The sequence below is a fragment of the Dermacentor silvarum genome, chromosome 1 (assembly GCF_013339745.2).
Source record: "Dermacentor silvarum isolate Dsil-2018 chromosome 1, BIME_Dsil_1.4, whole genome shotgun sequence".
Lineage (NCBI taxonomy): Eukaryota > Metazoa > Arthropoda > Arachnida > Ixodida > Ixodidae > Dermacentor > Dermacentor silvarum.
The window spans coordinates 419,831,255-419,849,313 of NC_051154.1; the positions used below are offsets into that span (position 1 = coordinate 419,831,255).

Genomic DNA, 18,059 nt, shown 5'->3' on the forward strand with positions numbered 1-18,059 from the left:
CTGGAATGAATTGGCGATAAAAGTTCACCAATCCCAGAGAGCGTCTCAGTTCGCCGATATGTTTCGGTGACGGGTAGCTCAGTATAGCCTTGAGCTTATCCTCACTCGGCAGAATGCGGCCGTTGTCCAATGTGAATCCCAACAGCGTTATTCTGTTCGCAGCTATCTGAGCTTTACTCGGGTTCAACGTGATACCCGCGGACCTCAGCCTGTCTAGGATGTCTCTCAAGTGGCGCAAGTGCTCGTCGAATGTTTTCGAATAAACCACTATGTCGTCAAGATATGCGAGAGCATGTTGCCACTTCGCGTCTCCTAGAACTCGGTCCATCAACCTCTGATAAGTAGCGGGAGCTCCGACTAAGCCAAAAGACATTCTTTTGAACTGAAAGAGCCCGCGGTGACAAGTGAAAGCCGTTTTTTCTTTGTCACGCTCGTCCATTTCGACCTGAAAATATCCACGACTAGCATCGAGCGTCGTAAAGTACTTCGCCCCACCTAGGTTAGATACTAAAGAGGAAATGGAGGGTAGAGGGTACGCATCCTTCTTCGTAACCTCAGTATCGTCCTTCTTCGGGACTAGAACTATCGGGAAGCCCCATGGGCTGTTCGACCTTTCCACAACGCCTGTGTCGATGAGTTCGTCTAAGGCGCTGTCAAGTGCTTCCCGTTTAGTCAAGCTTATCGGTCGTGGATTACATTTCCACGGCGCAGCGTCACCCGTGTCTATCCTGTGCCTGACTAACGTAGTGCGGCCCGGACGGTCCGTAAAAATCGCGTCGTACTCGTACAACAGCGATGACAGTCGTGCCCTTTCTCTCTCCGGCAGGCTGTTGACCTCTGATAAAAGTGGGTGCGCTGCCCCTTGCAACGTCGCGGCACAATGTTGTGCCACCGTCTCTCCATTGCTTTGATCGTCTTTACTGATTACGGTTTGCTCGCTCGGCTGCGGCTGGGTGTGGCCCGCTCGCGCCGCCCCTGGAGACTGGCGTGTCTACGCAGGCACGGGCGGTTTTGTGAAACGCTTCAAAACACTCGTTCCGTTCTCTCGGTAACCTCCGCTGGCGATGTCTATCAAAATACCCGACTTGGCAAGAAAGTCTCGACCTAAAATAACAGGCACTGACAGACTGGGAAGATGTACGAGGCGTTGTCGCCCGACGCGTCTCTCCCAACGAATAACTAGTCTAGCTGCACCGCTCGATTGTGCTGTGCCGGAAGAAAGGCGGAAAGTGGTGTCACTATCTCTTAAGCGGATATTGTTGTCGCGGAGATGCTGCAACACCGCGTCACCAAATAAAGAAGCGCTTGCCCCAGTATCCAATAATGCGGCAAACTTCTTTCGGGCTATCGTTAGCTCGATGAACAGTGCCTGCTAGTCCGCGACATCTCCTACGCGACAAGCCAAAGGCGCAAGTAAATCGAAATCACTGGTTGTGTTCGAGATCGCCGCCCGGGACCCAAGGTGGATCACCGGCGGCCTCGCCCGTTTCCCGAACCACGTGCTCGACCTCGGCCCGGCGTGCTTGCGCAGTCACGGGCGATGTGCCCCAGTCCGCCACATTGGTAGCAACGGCCACCGAAGCCTTGGTGGCGTGGGCGCCCGTTGCTCGGCTTCCACGCTCGGCGGTCGGCATGTGCCGCTCCTCCGTTCTCGCATTAGTCGCACATTCCTGGCGCGGCGCACTGCGTGCCGCGTTATGCTGTGCTGTTTTCAGCGCGTAGGCGTACGGGTCCAAGGCGCGGTCTGATAATTCCCAACCACGCTGGACCTGCTCGTCGGCGAACGATGCCGATGCGTCGACCCTCGGGAAATGTGAAGCGATCCCGCCGCCGTTCCACGCGCAGCGAAGCTCGAGTGACAGCGCGGCGTGTGGAGGCGGACGGTATGCTCGCGCCGCGAGGATTTCCCCTTGGATGTGCTTTGCTTCGGCGGCAAGCTCGTCTAGGTCTTTGAGCCTACATCCCCTGAAGTAGGCCGCGAAAGTCGGGTGCGCTTGCCGTGTGACGCGCTTGACTTTCTCGGCGTCGGTGGTGAGAGGGCTCGCGAGACGATAAAGTTCGTCCATCGCTCGAACATACTCTAGCAGGGACTCGTCCGGATGCTGGGTACGCAACTCCAACTCTCTCCTCAAACGCCACTCGTAGTTGGCCGGAAGAAATTACTCACGCAAGATCGCGCGGAACACTTCTACCGTGCGGGCTCTGTGTTCGGCCAGTCGGAACCAACGAGCCGCCTGCTCGGTCAGTGAAGCAGGGACCACGCGCGCGAGAAGTTCGGCGTCTGAAATCCCTGCTGCTTGCTGATAATACTGCAGACGGTCGAGGTAGTCATTTGCACTAGTGCGATCGTGGTACCCACTATAGGTAGGCATGTCTACCTTAATTCGTGGTCGCTCGCTTTGCGTCGGGGCCTGCATTGTGTTCTGCAGGGCGCCGGCTAAGCTCTGCATGACTTGCAGTGCATTCTGCAGCATTATTTCGCTTGACGGAATACTACCGCCCGAAGGTTCGGACGCATCCGCAGCTTGCGTCGAACTATTTAGAGGCATATGTGCCCCTGAGTCCGTGGGATGAAGCGGCGAGGTGTTCGGCGTGTTAGGCCTTCTTTCAGGCCTAAACCCTGCCAACGTGGCATTTCTGCGATCCCGACTGTTCCGCATGAAACACTCAAAATCAAAGCTACCGGTTTGTTCGGAAGCTGCCGCTGCGTTAGCACTAGGTCTCCGATTATCTGCCGCTACATCCGACAACATGAACAAATCTGGAAAGTCAGACAAGCCTGTCGCCATTGTTTGCTGTAACTTCAGTAGTCCCAGCTCCAAAAAAAAGAAAAAAGACTCGCCGTGTTGCCGAATTCGAACCACGTTGGTAGCGCCAAATGTGGGGGTCTTCCCCAACCCGTAGCGCGTGTAATCGCAGCTACGCAGGGTTCGGGTGAATAAGGCAACAAGGGAGTCAACTCAACAAGGTTTATTGCAGTGGGCAATAAAACACACTTGCAGAGGGAAGTCCGCTCTGTATAATAAGTAATAAAATAGGCTTGCCTCGTCGCGTGTGGTAGTCACGCGAACGAGGTCACTCACGGGTTTCAGCGGGTAAATCCGTATGGGCAGGTATAGTCAAGCGAGGTCAGAGAGCCCGGGGGTCTCTCGGTCGCGCTCTTTTATATCTTTTTACTATTCCCCGAGGGGAGTGTCCTCCTCGCCCGCCGGAGCGCGCGTCGCGAGAGGCGAGCGAGAACCGGGAGAGAGCAAAGTGCATTTCTCCCGTGTCCGCCCGGCTCCCGCAGCGCGCGTTATGCGCGCACGAGATGTCCACCCGGCTATCGCCGCGTGCGCTCCGTTCACAAGCGATGGGCGAGCGCCCGCGGGAGAAGGTGGCAGCGTGTGCTCCCCACAGCGTCTGTCAGTCTGCTGGAAGCGAAGGCAACAGAAACCAAATCATGACCACGCCGCTGCTGCAGTACTGCTCCGGGGCCAATTGCGGAAGCATCTGTTGTAACGATGGTCTGCAGGGCAGGGTCAAACAGCTGCAAGCATCTGCCCGACAAGAAACGACGCACTTCGTCAAAACAAGTTTGGCACTTTGAATCCCACTTGAACTCAGAGTCCGTCCACAGCAACTCGCGGAGAGGGTCGACCATCTCGGCGTATCGTGGAATGAACTTAGCATAATAGCCAGTCATTCCAAGAAAGGAGCAGAACGTTGCCTTGTCTGTCGGCGCAGGCGCATTCAGGATGGCATCAATGTTGCTCTGCAGTGGCTGCATGCCCCTATCACTCACGATATGACCAAGAAATGGAAGTTCGCCCACACCGAAAATACACTTGTGATTTAGCTTCAGCCCGTTATCGCTGATGCACCGAAAAACTTGCCTGAGTTTTCCGCTATGTTCGTCAAGCGAACTGCCAAATACAATAACGTCATCAATGTAGCAGAAGGTGTTTCTGCATGATTGCAAAATTGTAGTCATCATTTTTTGGAAAGCTGACGGTGCTGAAGCAAGTCCGAAACACACACGCTGAAATCGGTACAGTCCTTGTTCCGTAATAAACGCTGTTAAATCTCTGCTTTCTGCACTCAATGGAACTTGGTGGTACGCTGCAGCTAAATCCAATCTCGAAAAGTACTTTGCACCATGCAGCTTATTGAGGAGCTCTTCTGTGTGCGGCAGCGGGAATTTATCGACAACAATCGCCTTGTTAGGCTCGCGTAGGTCAATGCATAAGCGTATGGACCCGTCCTTTTTCCGCACAACGACAAGCGGTGAGACCCATTCAGAATTATCAATTTTTTCAATGACACCCACGCGTTCAAGACACTTCAGTTCATCGGCCACTTGGTCCCTTACTGCCAACGGTAATCGTCGCAATTTTGCGATAACCGGGGTTACACCTTCACGAACTCGCACATTGTGAATAAAGTTCCTAGCTAGACCTAGCTTCCCATCGAACAAGTGTGCAAATTCGGTGTATAAATCATTTGGAATGCCCTGCGGCACCTGCGGAGATGTCATGCAGGTAACGAACCTGCCATCAATTTGCAGACGCAGGGCGATGATGGCATCCAACCCCAGGATGTCCGTGCCTTGAGGTACGACATGGAAGAGCACATCTGCCTGGCGGTCGCGGAACACAACGGCAGTGTCGAAACATCCCTGAACGGCGATGCGATTGCGTGAAAAATCGAAGAGGGTGGCGGAAGACAATCACAACGAAGTCGAAGCCTTCAGATTCTTGTATGTAGTTGCAGACAAAATTGAGACCGCAGAGCCAGTGTCCACTAGAAGTGAAATAGTGACAGCGTGCACTTGCACACATCTACGTGTATTCCTGTTGTATGCCGTCGACCAAGGTGAAGAACTGTCATGACTTGAATATCCTCTTCGTCAGTGACCTCTCGAATGGCTAGCGATTGCCTTGGCTCTTCTAGGCTTCTGCACATACGTTCGAAATGACCCAACTTGCCAGACTTGTTGCACGTTCTTGTTCTGGCTCTGCACGTTCAAGAACTTGCCATATGCCTCGGGGAGCTGAGCGTCAACAAATTCTTGAGGTGGTTGGTGGCTGGTCTAGTACCGCTCTAGAGACCGCAGAGTGCTCCCGTCGCATGGATGATGATGCCAGGCGGTCCACTACATGAACATCCGTACGTGGGGTAAGTTGCAAGGAATATCCCATCCCATCCTCGTCGCCATCTGTTGTATCTCCGACTGGCCCTGCAGAGCGGCAGCCAGCGCAGGCAAGTACGACGACAGTAGCCAAACGAAGATCCCTTTAATCGATTAGTGGTGGGAATATATACAAACTAGGGGCCACCCGTGGCGCCCTCCAGTACAACATAATAACACTGTAACATCCTGCCCCTATCGCGTCGATAGCGATCGTGGTTTCGTCCACACTTCTTGCAGCGGTAGTTTCGTTTTGACATGGTGCGTGCGTCGGCTGCCTGCCTTCTGAACCACAAGGTCGCCGTCCATGATCACGTTGATAGCGGCCGTGGTTGCGGCAAGCAGTAGTTTTGCTTTGACTCAGTGCAAAGCTGTTGAAGATAAGAGCACCGGATACAACGCGATGGACGGTCAATTTGTTGGCGAGCAGTTGACTGGCGAAAAAATGAACGGGATGTACGCGCGCGAGGCCTTCGCCGCTGCTAGCGATAATCAGTCATGAGATGACGAGAATTTCAGCTTCCGCACTGGTCTTGTGCTAAATATTAACAGGATTTGCTGATTCATTGAGTAAATAAAAGCGTTTGACGTAGTTAAGCATTTGTTTATTGTTTTCTTGATACTCTCGATAATTCGACATTCGGTTAATTAGGACATTTTAATTCGGTTAATTCGGGGGGAGGGGGTTCCTTGGCGCTTCATGGAGCTTAGCAGGGTTTACAAGTATGGCTTTTTGGGCTAGTTGGTTAGATACATCAGAGGTGGTCATAGCGCTAGAAGACCCGGACAAGAACGAGAGAACAGGACGAGCGCTAACTTTCAACTGAGTGTTTATTTCGAGAAACAACCGTATTTGTAGGCCCGCATACAGAAAAGGCCCAATCATCTCACATGAAAACCAGCCGCATCCAGGAGCGCAAATTCATTTGTAGTCAGCGCAACTGAAGGGGAGCTGATGCAGCTATCACCGGCCCTCGCTATCAGAGTGGCTTCAACAACCTCTCACGTAACTTTATCTACATTTCTATACAAAACGGAACACTCAATGAACAAAGGTTTGCACCCACAATCACTGCAATGCACAGAAACATGACCATCTCAGTATCGGTTTAATTTTTGTTTGTGTTCTCTTAACCTATCATTCAGGCACCTCCCAGACTGCCCAATGTAAACTTTCCCGCACGATAACGGAAGGCGATACACAACATTCTTTACGCATGACACAAAAGGGCTCTAATGATTCTTTTTACAACCTCCGCATTTCTTGGCAAACGGATGAGTGGCACTACATAAGCTAAGCAATTTCTGCCTTGACAATCTCGAAATAACACATGAACTACCAGTCAATAATTCCATCAATTTTTTAGACTTAAAATTTTTCTGTTCGATCATCATATTTGTTGGGAATATCATCCTCGTGACAATAAGATGCTGCTTCCGCATCATTCATCACATTCTAAACTGGTGAAAAGAGCAATCGCTAATCTGTGTCTTGACAACGCGTTCCGCAAATCATGCCCCCATAAAATGTCTAGCAGCTTTGACATACAAAAAGAATGTCTATTGGACGCAGGATACCCTAACCATGTACTTATATAAGTCGCAGAAAGTGCGTTAAGGAAGCTAAAGAAACAGAATGGCACGCACGTGAGCAGTAGTGACAACATGAAAAAGGTTGTTGTGCCATATATGCATAGCGTATCACACGCTCTAAAGAAGATTGGACGAAAGGTTGAAGTAGATGTAATATTTTCCGCTCCGCAGAAATTGCTAAGCTTATGCAGTGCCACTGATCCGTTTGCCAAGAAACGCGGAGGTTGTAAAAAGAATCATCAGACCCCTTTCGTGTCGTGCGTATAGAATGTTGTGTATCGCCTTCCATTATCGTGCGGGAAAGTTTACATTGGGCAGCCTGGGAGGTGCCTGAATGATAGGTTAAGAGAACACAAACAAAAATTGAACCGATACCGAGATGGTCATGTTTCTGTGCATTGCAGTGATTGTGGGTGCAAACCCTTGTTCAATGAGTGTTCCGTTTTGTATAGAAATGTAGATAAAGTTACGCGAGAGGTTGTTGAAGCCACTCTGATAGCGAGGGCCGGTGATAGCTGCATCAGCACCCCTTCAGTTGCGCTGACTACACATGAATTTGCGTTCCTGGATGCGGCTGGTTTTCATGTGAGATGATTGGGCCTTTTCTGTATGCGGGCCTACAAATACGGTTGTTTCTCGAAATAAACACTCAGTTGAAAGTTAGCGCTCGTCCTGTTCTCTCGTTCTTGTCCGTGTCTTCTAGCGCTATGACCACCTCTGATGTTAGCAGTGTTCCCTGGAGCAAACATGCTTGAGAACCCCTGCTCTAGAGGATATAAATATATCATCGCAGCCATCAACTACCTCACAAAGTTTGTTGAGGCATAACCCTTGAGGAATATAGAAGCCACGACAGTTCAAAAGTTCATTGAGTGCAGAATTGTCTTGAAGCACGGATGCCTAGCCACGATTATTACAGACCGCAATACTCAAATGATGGCACGCTCTACTGAAGCTCACCTCAAACATCGTGGCGTAACACATGCTGCCACTAGTGGCAGCTACCGCACATCATCCTGCAGCAAATGGCTTGTGCGAAAGGGCTAAGAAGACTATCAAGCAGATGATTGCCATGACTACCGCCGGAGGAGAAAAGTGGGCTGATGTACTTCCGTATGTTGTATTTTGCTACAACACCGGGTACCAGGACACGGTTTGCCAAACTACATTCTTTTTAGTTTATGGTAGAGATCCAGTGCTTCCACTAGACGTTGTTTACAGCTGCCGAGAACTTCAACTGAAAGAAGATTCCAGTTATGGCGCTGTTGTGAGCAAAAGACTGCGAAAAGCTAGAGAACTTGCGGCCGCGTACATCAGACTGGCAAAAGAAAAACAGAAGGACTACTTCAACAAGCACCGCAAGGACCTTGTGTTCGAAAGAGGACAACTAGTGCTTCTTAAGGCTCCACCGACCGGTGTTAAATCGACCACATGGTACAACGGCCTTCACAAGGTAGTGAACAGACTGTCTCCCGTGAACTACGAGATCGAACTTGCCGATAACATGGGAACGGACACTGTGCATATGGAGAAATTGAAGCCCTACCTGAGCCCAATTGCCGAGATGGAACAACCTCGTGCTTTGGACTAAGCTTTACATGTGTCTGACGCCGTGTGGATGCAATGAAGTGTGTGGTGCAGTATAGTGCCAGTGATTACATTTATTTCCGTGTGCGAAAATGGGACGACAAAGCATGCCCTTGTAAATAGTTGCTGTTATATGATTGCTGTTTAAGTTTGCTTATGTTTTAGCTAAATCCTGTTTTACCATTGGGAATGTTATGTGTTGTGTTTTTAGCGTTGTATGCAGTCGGGACGACTTGTCTCCAAACCCGGCCATGTCCCGAGCGAAAGCAGGCGACGCTTGGTGTGTACGTGTCTTGTGCCTTGGCGCCGAGAAAACAACAAAGATCGGTGCTGAGCTCGCGCTTGCAAGGGGGGCTCGAGCAATAAAGAAGAAGGGTCGGGCTGTCCCTTCCAGGTCTCCACTGTGTCTGGATGCGTCTTATGCCACCCTGGAACCCATAGAAACCGACGGCCACAACAGCACGTCACACTGTATATCATACTTTTTCTCATAAATCTTGCACATGTACAGATGCAACAACATTTCTTTTTCTTTCCTATTTTTTTTTGCTAGCTGACTGATTTCCACATTGCTGCCAATTTTGTCGTAATAACAAAAAGGGCACACGATGGGCCGTTGGACAGCCACATGTCAGGAGATTAAGGCGCCTATAAGGGTGCTATGGCCATGAGCTTTAAAGAAAGTCTTCTAAAGTGTCTAAAGTGAAAGTCAGTCTAAAGTGTCTCCTGTATAAGTTCCAAGCAGAAATGTTTAGGGCAACAATTCTAAAATTCATGTCAGTACCCGATGGAAAATTTTAAGACAGCACTTGTAAAATTTTCCATGGCACCTGGAATGCATACACAGCTTTAAAATTTCTCCGGAATGCTGACTTGCGAGTAATGTGAAGAGAGACTAAACGCTTTGAGAGTTAACCAACCCAGAGAAATTAGCAACTTGGACCACTTTGCTTGCTAATTTGAGTACTACCTAAAAGTCATACTTATAATTAAGTTCATTTGCCATGCTGGCAATGATGTTACAAAATTTGCCAACAACGCAGTATTGCCAATGTGCTGAATTTGCTTGCCCAATTCAGTGACCAAACCAGCCCTCACCTGTGTGTTTCTTATGTCCGTCCGTGTTAAATTTCTGCTGCTTTTCACCATGACAAAAGCGTTAGGAGATTCAAATCTATTTGCAATGAGCTTAGACCAAATGTCGTCCATGGCACAACTTACCGGCTGGCTTCTTTGATTAGAGCAATGGCAATGACGATACGCTTTCGCAAGAAGATCAGCAGAAGCAACAGCACAATCAGGATCACAACCGACACAATGCCTGCAGAGAGAGAGAAAAATTAGGCAGGAACATTCAACACTAATTATCGAATGGTGTTTCCCACTGGGCGATCAGATGTACTGTAGTGAAAAGTGTAAAACCCGTGAAAAAAAAAGGAGGCAGAACGAATGCCATGGTGCATAGTCTGAAACTATGCAACAACTTCACTGGTCTACTTGGAGCAGCCGCCAATATCCTGGAGCAAGTGCTCGGATTGCACTAATCCTAATCTGCCAGTGGAGAGAAAAAATGCTCCACAGGCGATCATACCAGAAGTTTTTGGACACACGTCACAGAAATCGGTTCCAGAAATTATGTCCGACTTCCGCTCTGCACGTTTCCAGGCAACCAAAGTCACCGTCCCACAGCGATGTTGCATACTGACTTTACATGAAGATGGAAGTGACTTATGCTTCTCATCCTATTTCCCTCCAGATCCATGCCTCAGCAGCGGAGCAAGTGAGCGCGATCTCGTGTGGAGCAAGTTCATACAAAACAACCAGTGGAAAGCGTGAACCTGCTCCAGATCGACCAGTGAAAAACACCATATTAAGTGAATAGCTTTTTCACCCCATTGAATTGTGACTTTGTGGATTGCTGAAATTTATTACTACTCTGAGCTTTCTCAGGCCCTGAGAGGAGTGGGAGGAAAAGACAAAGTAAGTATTTGCCGACAAGCGAAAAACCACCACGCTCACTGGCGGAACATGTCAAAAACTTGTGCAGAATCAAGGCATGTGAGAAACATATCTGCAAAAATGCACTCAACACATCGAATGTAAAAACTATGGAAGCACAAGCACTGCACAACAAGAACAAAATGACTGAGCTTTCAACAAAATCTAGTTTTGAGGCAAGTAAGTACACATACACTAGAGATGCACAAAAACAAATAGGGGACATTTAAATGTGTAAGAAGACACTTAAATGCACAGAGCTCATACCACAGCACTTGTGTTATCGGCTTCGCAATCTTCTGTGCTTGCCCCAAATGAATCTACAGATTGCACAGATATACACGGCAGCTTGTTCCATGTTTTTATTGCAAATGAAAAAAAGAGTGCTTGAACATTTCGCTGCGTGGAATAAATTCTCTGATATTTAGCAGTTAGTTTTAGATGAGCAATGATGCTTTAGGTAGTCACCTTTTGTTGATAGCGTGCAGTCATGCTAAGGGTGGTGCAGTAAAAGCTTGTTAATTCAAGTTTCGAATAATTCGAACTAAGTGGTGCGGTCTGGCCATGCTCCATAAAGCCCTATGTATTGAAAAGCTTGTTCATTTGAACGCTAATCTGGTCTGCCGCAGATAATTCGAACTGTGCACTGCCGTAGCCGGCTTCGCAGTCTCTGATGTTAAGCGACAGACGGTGCAACATACCTATCACTATCAGCATCGCATGTTTTTAGGGGCCAGCACTTGCGTTCACTATTCGCAAATGCTCTGCCGCATCATCATGGACAGTGGAATACGCAGCGAGTTCGGTGGCAACCCCAAGTCGACCACACTCTCCCCAGTGCAACGGTTAAATGTGCGGAAGCTGCGCCATTTCTTTCTTTTGTTGTGCGTCTAGTGAGATGATCCATTGGAGACTGCTCACGTGCCGCTATGTCGTCACATGGCAAGTACCACGCCGTTGAAGGAGAAATTGGAAATCCTGCGGGAAGTGGATGCAGGAAAGCTGAGCAAGAACGAAATTGCCAAGAAACACAAAATACCGAGAAGCACACAGTACGGAGCAAAAAGATGATTGAGGACGGCTACGCGGCTGACTTTCGCCAAGGACTGAAAAAGGCTTTGTACAGCTAAGCACCCGGACCTGGAGACAGCGTCGCTCACAAGGATTAAAGAAAAACGAAGCCACAACATCCTGTTGAGTGGCCCCATCATCGTAGCGAAGGCAGCCGATTTCGTGCAGCACCCGAACATCTCCGACTTCACCGCTTCAGACGGATGGTTTCACCGATTAAGAGATAGGCACGACCTCATTTTCCGTAGCGTGTGCGGCAAAGCCAAAACCATAGACACAGAAACCTGTACTGTGTGGCGAAATGGTGCTCTGTGAGACCCCCTGAACAGGTACGCACCAACCAATGTTTTTAACGCCGACGAGACCGCTTTATTTTTTAAAACATTTATCCGACAAAACGATCACATACAAGGGGGATGTGTGCGCAGGCGGCAAGCGCAGCAAAGAGCGCGCGATGGTGTTGCTCGGGGCCAACATGACCGGTACAAAGAAGCTCCCCCTATTTGTGATAGGGAAGTCACAGAAACATAGATGTTTAAGAACATCCGCATGCTGCTGGCCAACTATGCTGCAAGTAAGAAGGCGTGGATGACGGGTGAGCTTTTCAAGCAGTGGCTGAGGAAGCTAGACCGAAAATTAGAGCTCGGCAAGAGGCATGTTCTCCTCCTCGTTGACAACTGCTCGGCGCACAAGGTCGACATTGAATTGAGAGTTATTGAGCTGGCTTTTCTTCAGGCGAATACCACTGTGGCTCTCTAGCCTATGGACCAATGCATTATAAAAAATTCGAAAAGTTTTTATAGATGCCACATTCTCGAAAAGAAGGTCCTGCGCTCCGACAATGACAAGGCCTACATTGTGACTCTGCTCACCGCCCTGCACATGCTTGTGCACGCCTGGAGTCAGGTCACAACCGAAACAAAAGCGAATTGTTTCCGTCACTGCGGTTTCGGTACCCCTAGCACGGACACTAGTGAAGTTGAACAGGAGCAAGTGCCTACTAGCCCCTCTGACGTGCTGTTCTTGCTCGATGGCCCCTTTTTGTCCCGAGCGCAGTATAGTACCCTGTGTGCCACAACAGAGCCACCCTGTTTAGATGCCGGCACGAATACGCTCGCTGGCCTTCCTTTGTCCCGAGCGTCGTTCACTGCACCATGTGCGCGTCGGAGCCACACCGCTCTGCCGGTGCGTTCGCGGGCCTTTCCCTGCCCCAAGCACAGGCTGGTGTCGCACCGGAGCCACCCCACTTAGATGCTGGCACGCATACACTCGCTAGCCTACCTTTGTCCCGAGCGCCTTTGTCGGATGAATACTTGCAGCCTTCCCGCTCTGCCGTAGGCGCGAGCTCCTTTGTCCCGAGCACAGTTCGGTGTCCCGTGCACTGCAGCTGAGCCTCCCTGCCTCGCTGTTGGTGCAAAACCACTTGCTGGCCTCTCCTTGTCCCGAGCGCAGCTGGGAGGCAATGTTGAGCGCGAGTCGCCCCCCTCAGCTGACAAAGTCTTCTGACTACCACTTGCCTCATGCGCAGCTGACCGACATTTTCGACATGCGTGAGCCACCCCACTCAGCTGTCGATCCATTCAATGGTTGCGTGAAGCCTCATGCACCTGTCGGAGCGGCAACCCAGCTCTCCTCCATGCCGTTAACTGGCCCCTAAGGGTCAGGCGTGCATTTTGGAGAACAGGCGCAGGTTGGCCCTTCTTAGACCGACGAGCCTGACACGGAGCAAACGCTGCTGCACACTGCAGCAGCTCAGCTTCTCCAAATTCTGTTGGAAGCGGTGCCCTCACAGCCTTGTGCTCTAAAGGAAGACCTCCAGTCCCCTCTCAGCCAGGTGTGCCGAGCAGCCTAAGGCTACCTCTCCCAGAGTACGGCGGTTATTCGGACCACATAACTGCCACGGAGTGCCTCGAGGCACCGCACCACTATCAACAGATAATGCGGATGGACGACAGCGCGACGCTAGGGACAGTATTGCCCGTCTTGCTAACAGCCCACGCAGCACAGTGGTACCGGCTTGTCGGCCACCAAGCTCGTTCGATGGAGGAGTTTAGGAAGCTTTTCCGCAGCGAATTCCACCCTCCTGACTATGAGCGCCACATGCTTCGAGAGCTAGAGCTTCGGACCCAACACCCCGATGAATCTCTGCTCGAGTATGTCAGGCTATGCAGGAGCTCTATCTTTTTGCTGACCCTATGGCATTTAATGAGGGCAGCATTGCGGGCAAGTTGGTAGTCCATTACTAAGGTGTTATTGCGCAACAAAAGGACAAGGACGGCAGAGAAAAATACACACACCAAGTGCAAAATTTCAACTAAATTTATTGTGCCACTGAATCAGTTTATATGTGTCAGGCAGTATAGACTGCGCATGCACTTACATGAACTAAAAGGATTGCGTATTTGTGTAACATAGTTACGAGTCAAGTGATGCCGCCTCCAAGAAACTTGGTTCTTTTTCTGTGAGAGCCAGTGAAGGGAAACTGACACACTTATCACCCAGTTTTTCAATCATCTGCGCTTCAGTTATTTCCCGGATAAGCTGCGTCCTACCACGGGACACAATCATGCACTCGTCCTTGATAGGCTTGCAGCCATGATCGCGACAATGAATCGCCAAGAACCCACCGGTGCCATTTTTTACATTATTGCGGTGTTCGCAGAGCCGATCATTGAGACAACGCCCAGTTTGCCCGATGTATTGCTTTCCACATGAAAGCGGGAGGTTGTACACCACGCGGTGAGCACACTCTACGAACTTTTTTCGGTGGTGCTTCATGCACTTATCGGGCGGGGGGGGCGGCATTTGGATCCGTCAACTTGCAAAGCTTGCCGAGCTTGTTGGGAGCAGAAAAAACTACTATTACATTTGCCCTTTGGGCCATCTTTTTCAAGTTATGGGATATCCCGTGCATGTAAGGTACAACACTTACTTTGGGCCGTTTGCCGGGAGAGACATCGGCAACAGGTTTCGACGTGCTGGGTCGCGCTTCTCGTAAAATGCGTTCCGCGACAGACACCTTCATCTGCTTGGGATATCCAGCCAGGGACAAACGTCGAGTTTGCTTCTCAAAACTTGCGTCCACTACATGGCAGCAAGATTTGCTAAGGGCATTCTTGAAGCACAAACTGATAATGGCCCGCTTAACAAGCTTAGAATGTGCGGACGTATATGGCAGAAGTGGCTTGTTTGCTCGCGGCTCATACGACCAACACGTGTGGCTATCCTGAAAGCTCAGGCGGAGATCAAGAAAGCGAATAGACCTCTCCACGGGCGACTCATGAGTGGTTTGAAGGGGAACTAGGCACTTTTGAAACGTTTCTAACGCTTTCTTTGTTTCCAGGATGAAGGCATCAGAAGAGCAGTCAATAAAAATGAGAAAATCATCAACATATCTAAATATCTCAAAAACTGCAGTGCCTTGCACTTTTAACGAAATGTCACGGTCTAAATAGGATAAAAACAGGTCACTAAGGATGGGAGCAATGCAGGAGCCGATACAAACTCCGCTCTTCTGCAAAAAAACATTGGTTATCCCAAGTGATGAAAGTGGAATTAAGATAAAGCTGTAAAAGTTCTAAAAATTGACTACAAGAAATGCCGGCCTCGTTCTGGAAGGGCACAACACCATACTCATCAATACATTGTTGAACACAGGCCAGTACGCTACTATGCGGCAAAGAATAATAGAGGTCCTTAACATCAATAGAGAACGCCTGAAGGCCACGGCCAGAATGTAAGTTCAAAAAATCAATCACAGTGTCTGAGCTCTTAACAAGGAATGGGTCGCTGACAGGCAGGAGGCCCAACTTATCTTGTAAAAACACGGCCAAAGGCTTTTGCCAAGTATCACTTTCTGATACAATCACCCGTAAAGGGACATCGGGTTTATGCGTTTTGGCACTGAAGAAAACTTGTAGATGATTACGCTTGCTGTTTTCAATGGCCTTGGTCAATTTTTGTAGATTAAGTCTGTTGCACATGCGCTTTGCTTCCGCTTTTACCTTAGCTAGCGGCACCTCCCTATGACAGTTAAACGTGGCACTGATGGCTTCTAGGGCCTTGGCGTTGAAATCCTCAACAGGGAACACAGCAAAACCGCCTTCATTATCAGCTGGAAGGACACACAGCGAATTGTCAATGAGTGAAGAGGCCACCCGATTCACCGATATCTTCGGCTTCGGTTGCTTACACCTTTGTAGTACAGCGACACCTTCCGATACGATGCGGCCTACCTCGTGTTCTGGGACAAGCCTTGAGACATCTCGAACGTAGGACAGAAGTTCTCTGGGGGGCCTTTTGGTTTCGATAGCAAACTTCGGCCCGAGAGATAGGACCTCTCGAATCTTTTCAGGCAAAGCAAGAGACTCTGGAACATGGACGTGGTTAAGTTCATTTCTAGTTCAACGGGCCCTTTTCTAAATGTTCTTCGTAATCCCTGTGCCACTGTATCCCTCATTGCCATAATTGTTTGCAAAGCACGCACGCTCTCCTTTTGTCTACGTATGAAGATCATCCCCCCGGACTTGATTTCCTTGTTCGGAGGCTTTCTTCCTTCGGCGGGACACACCACCAGAGTTTGCAGGATCCTGCGGTCCGAGTGGAACCACCAGGCGCGACTCTACAGGCAGTATCTTTTGGTACAACTCCAGAGCGGTGCAGGGCGTCTCGCAGCTAATCGTCTGCATCGTGAGTTCTTTCGGTTGACGGACCAGACAATTGAGTACCTATGGCAGCTGCAACTACGGAGACTCCGAGAACTGCAGCCACAAAAGCGGTCGGCCCCGCAGAACCACGTCCATGTTCCAGAGTCTCTTGCTTTGCCTGAAAAGATTCGAGAGGTCCTATCTCTCGGGCCGAAGTTTGCTATCGAAACCAAAAGGCCCCCCCAGAGAACTTCTGTCCTACGTTCGAGATGTCTCAAGGCTTGTCCCAGAACACGAGGTAGGCCGCATCGTATCGGAAGGTGTCGCTGTACTACAAAGGTGTAAGCAACCGAAGCCGAAGATATCGGTGAATCGGGTGGCCTCTTCACTCATTGACAATTCGCTGTGTGTCCTTCCAGCTGATAAAGAAGGCGGTTTTGCTGTGTTCCCTGTTGAGGATTTCAACGCCAAGGCCCTAGAAGCCATCAGTGCCACGTTTAACTGTCATAGGGAGGTGCCGCTAGCTAAGGTAAAAGCGGAAGCAAAGCGCATGTGCAACAGACTTAATCTAGAAAAATTGACCAAGGCCATTGAAAACAGCAAGCGTAATCATCTACAAGTTTTCTTCAGTGCCAAAACGCATAAACCCGATGTCCCTTTACGGGTGATTGTATCAGAAAGTGATACTTGGCAAAAGCCTTTGGCCGTGTTTTTACAAGATAAGTTAGGCCTCCTGCCTGTCAGCGACCCGTTCCTTGTTAAGAGCTCAGACACTGTGATTGATTTTTTGAAGTTACATTCTGGCCGTGGCCTTCAGGCGTTCTCTATTGATGTTAAGGACCTCTATTATTCTTTGCCGCATAGTAGCGTACTGGCCTGTGTTCAACAATGTATTGATGAGTATGGTGTTCTGCCCTTCCAGAACGAGGCCGGCATTTCTTGTAGTCAATTTTTAGAACTTTTACAGCTTTATCTTAATTCCACTTTCATCACTTGGGATAACCAATGTTTTTTGCAGAAGAGCGGAGTTTGTATCGGCTCCTGCATTGCTCCCATCCTTAGTGACCTGTTTTTATCCTATTTAGACCGTGACATTTCGTTAAAAGTGCAAGGCACTGCAGTTTTTGAGATATTTAGATATGTTGATGATTTTCTCATTTTTATTGACTGCTCTTCTGATGCCTTCATCCTGGAAACAAAGAAAGCGTTAGAAACGTTTCAAAAGTGCCTAGTTCCCCTTCAAACCACTCATGAGTCGCCCGTGGAGAGGTCTATTCGCTTTCTTGATCTCCGCCTGAGCTTTCAGGATAGCCACACGTGTTGGTTGTATGAGCCGCGAGCAAACAAGCCACTTCTGCCATATACGTCCGCACATTCTAAGCTTGTTAAGCGGGCCATTATCAGTTTGTGCTTCAAGAATGCCCTTAGCAAATCTTGCTGCCATGTAGTGGACGCAAGTTTTGAGAAGCAAACTCGACGTTTGTCCCTGGCTGGATATCCCAAGCAGATGCAGGTGTCTGTCGCGGAACGCATTTTACGAGAAGCGCGACCCAGCACGCCGAAACCTGTTGCCGATGTCTCTCCCGGCAAACGGCCCAAAGTAAGTGTTGTACCTTACATGCACGGGATATCCCATAACTTGAAAAAGATGGCCCAAAGGGCAAATGTAAGAGTAGTTTTTTCTGCTCCCAACAAGCTCAGCAAGCTTTGCAAGTTGACGGATCCAAATGCCGCCCCCCCGCCCGATAAGTGCACGAAGCACCACCGGAAAAAGTTCGTAGAGTGTGCTCACCGCGTGGTGTACAACCTCCCCGCTTTCATGTGGAAAGCAATACATCGGGCAAACTGGGCGTTGTCTCAATGATCGGCTCCGCGAACACAACAATAATGTAAAAAATGGCACCGGTGGGTTCTTGGCGATTCATTGTCGCGATCATGGCTGCAAGCCTATCGAGGACGAGTGCATGATTGTGTCCCGTGGTAGGACGCAGCTT

The 18,059-nt window shown here is 49.5% G+C and overlaps 1 protein-coding gene across 4 annotated transcripts in view; it reads right to left on the reverse strand.

Annotated features, from left to right (window-relative positions):
• The window catches only part of LOC119437613 (choline transporter-like protein 4), a 629,795-nt gene that overhangs the window by 152,933 nt on the left and 458,803 nt on the right, over window positions 1-18,059 (reverse strand). For all 4 annotated transcript variants that reach the window (XM_037704613.2, XM_037704614.2, XM_049660742.1 and 1 more), the window contains one exon: window positions 9,572-9,671. In XM_037704613.2, coding sequence (XP_037560541.1) covers window positions 9,572-9,671 — 100 coding nt within the window. The remainder of the gene's footprint in view (window positions 1-9,571; window positions 9,672-18,059) is intronic.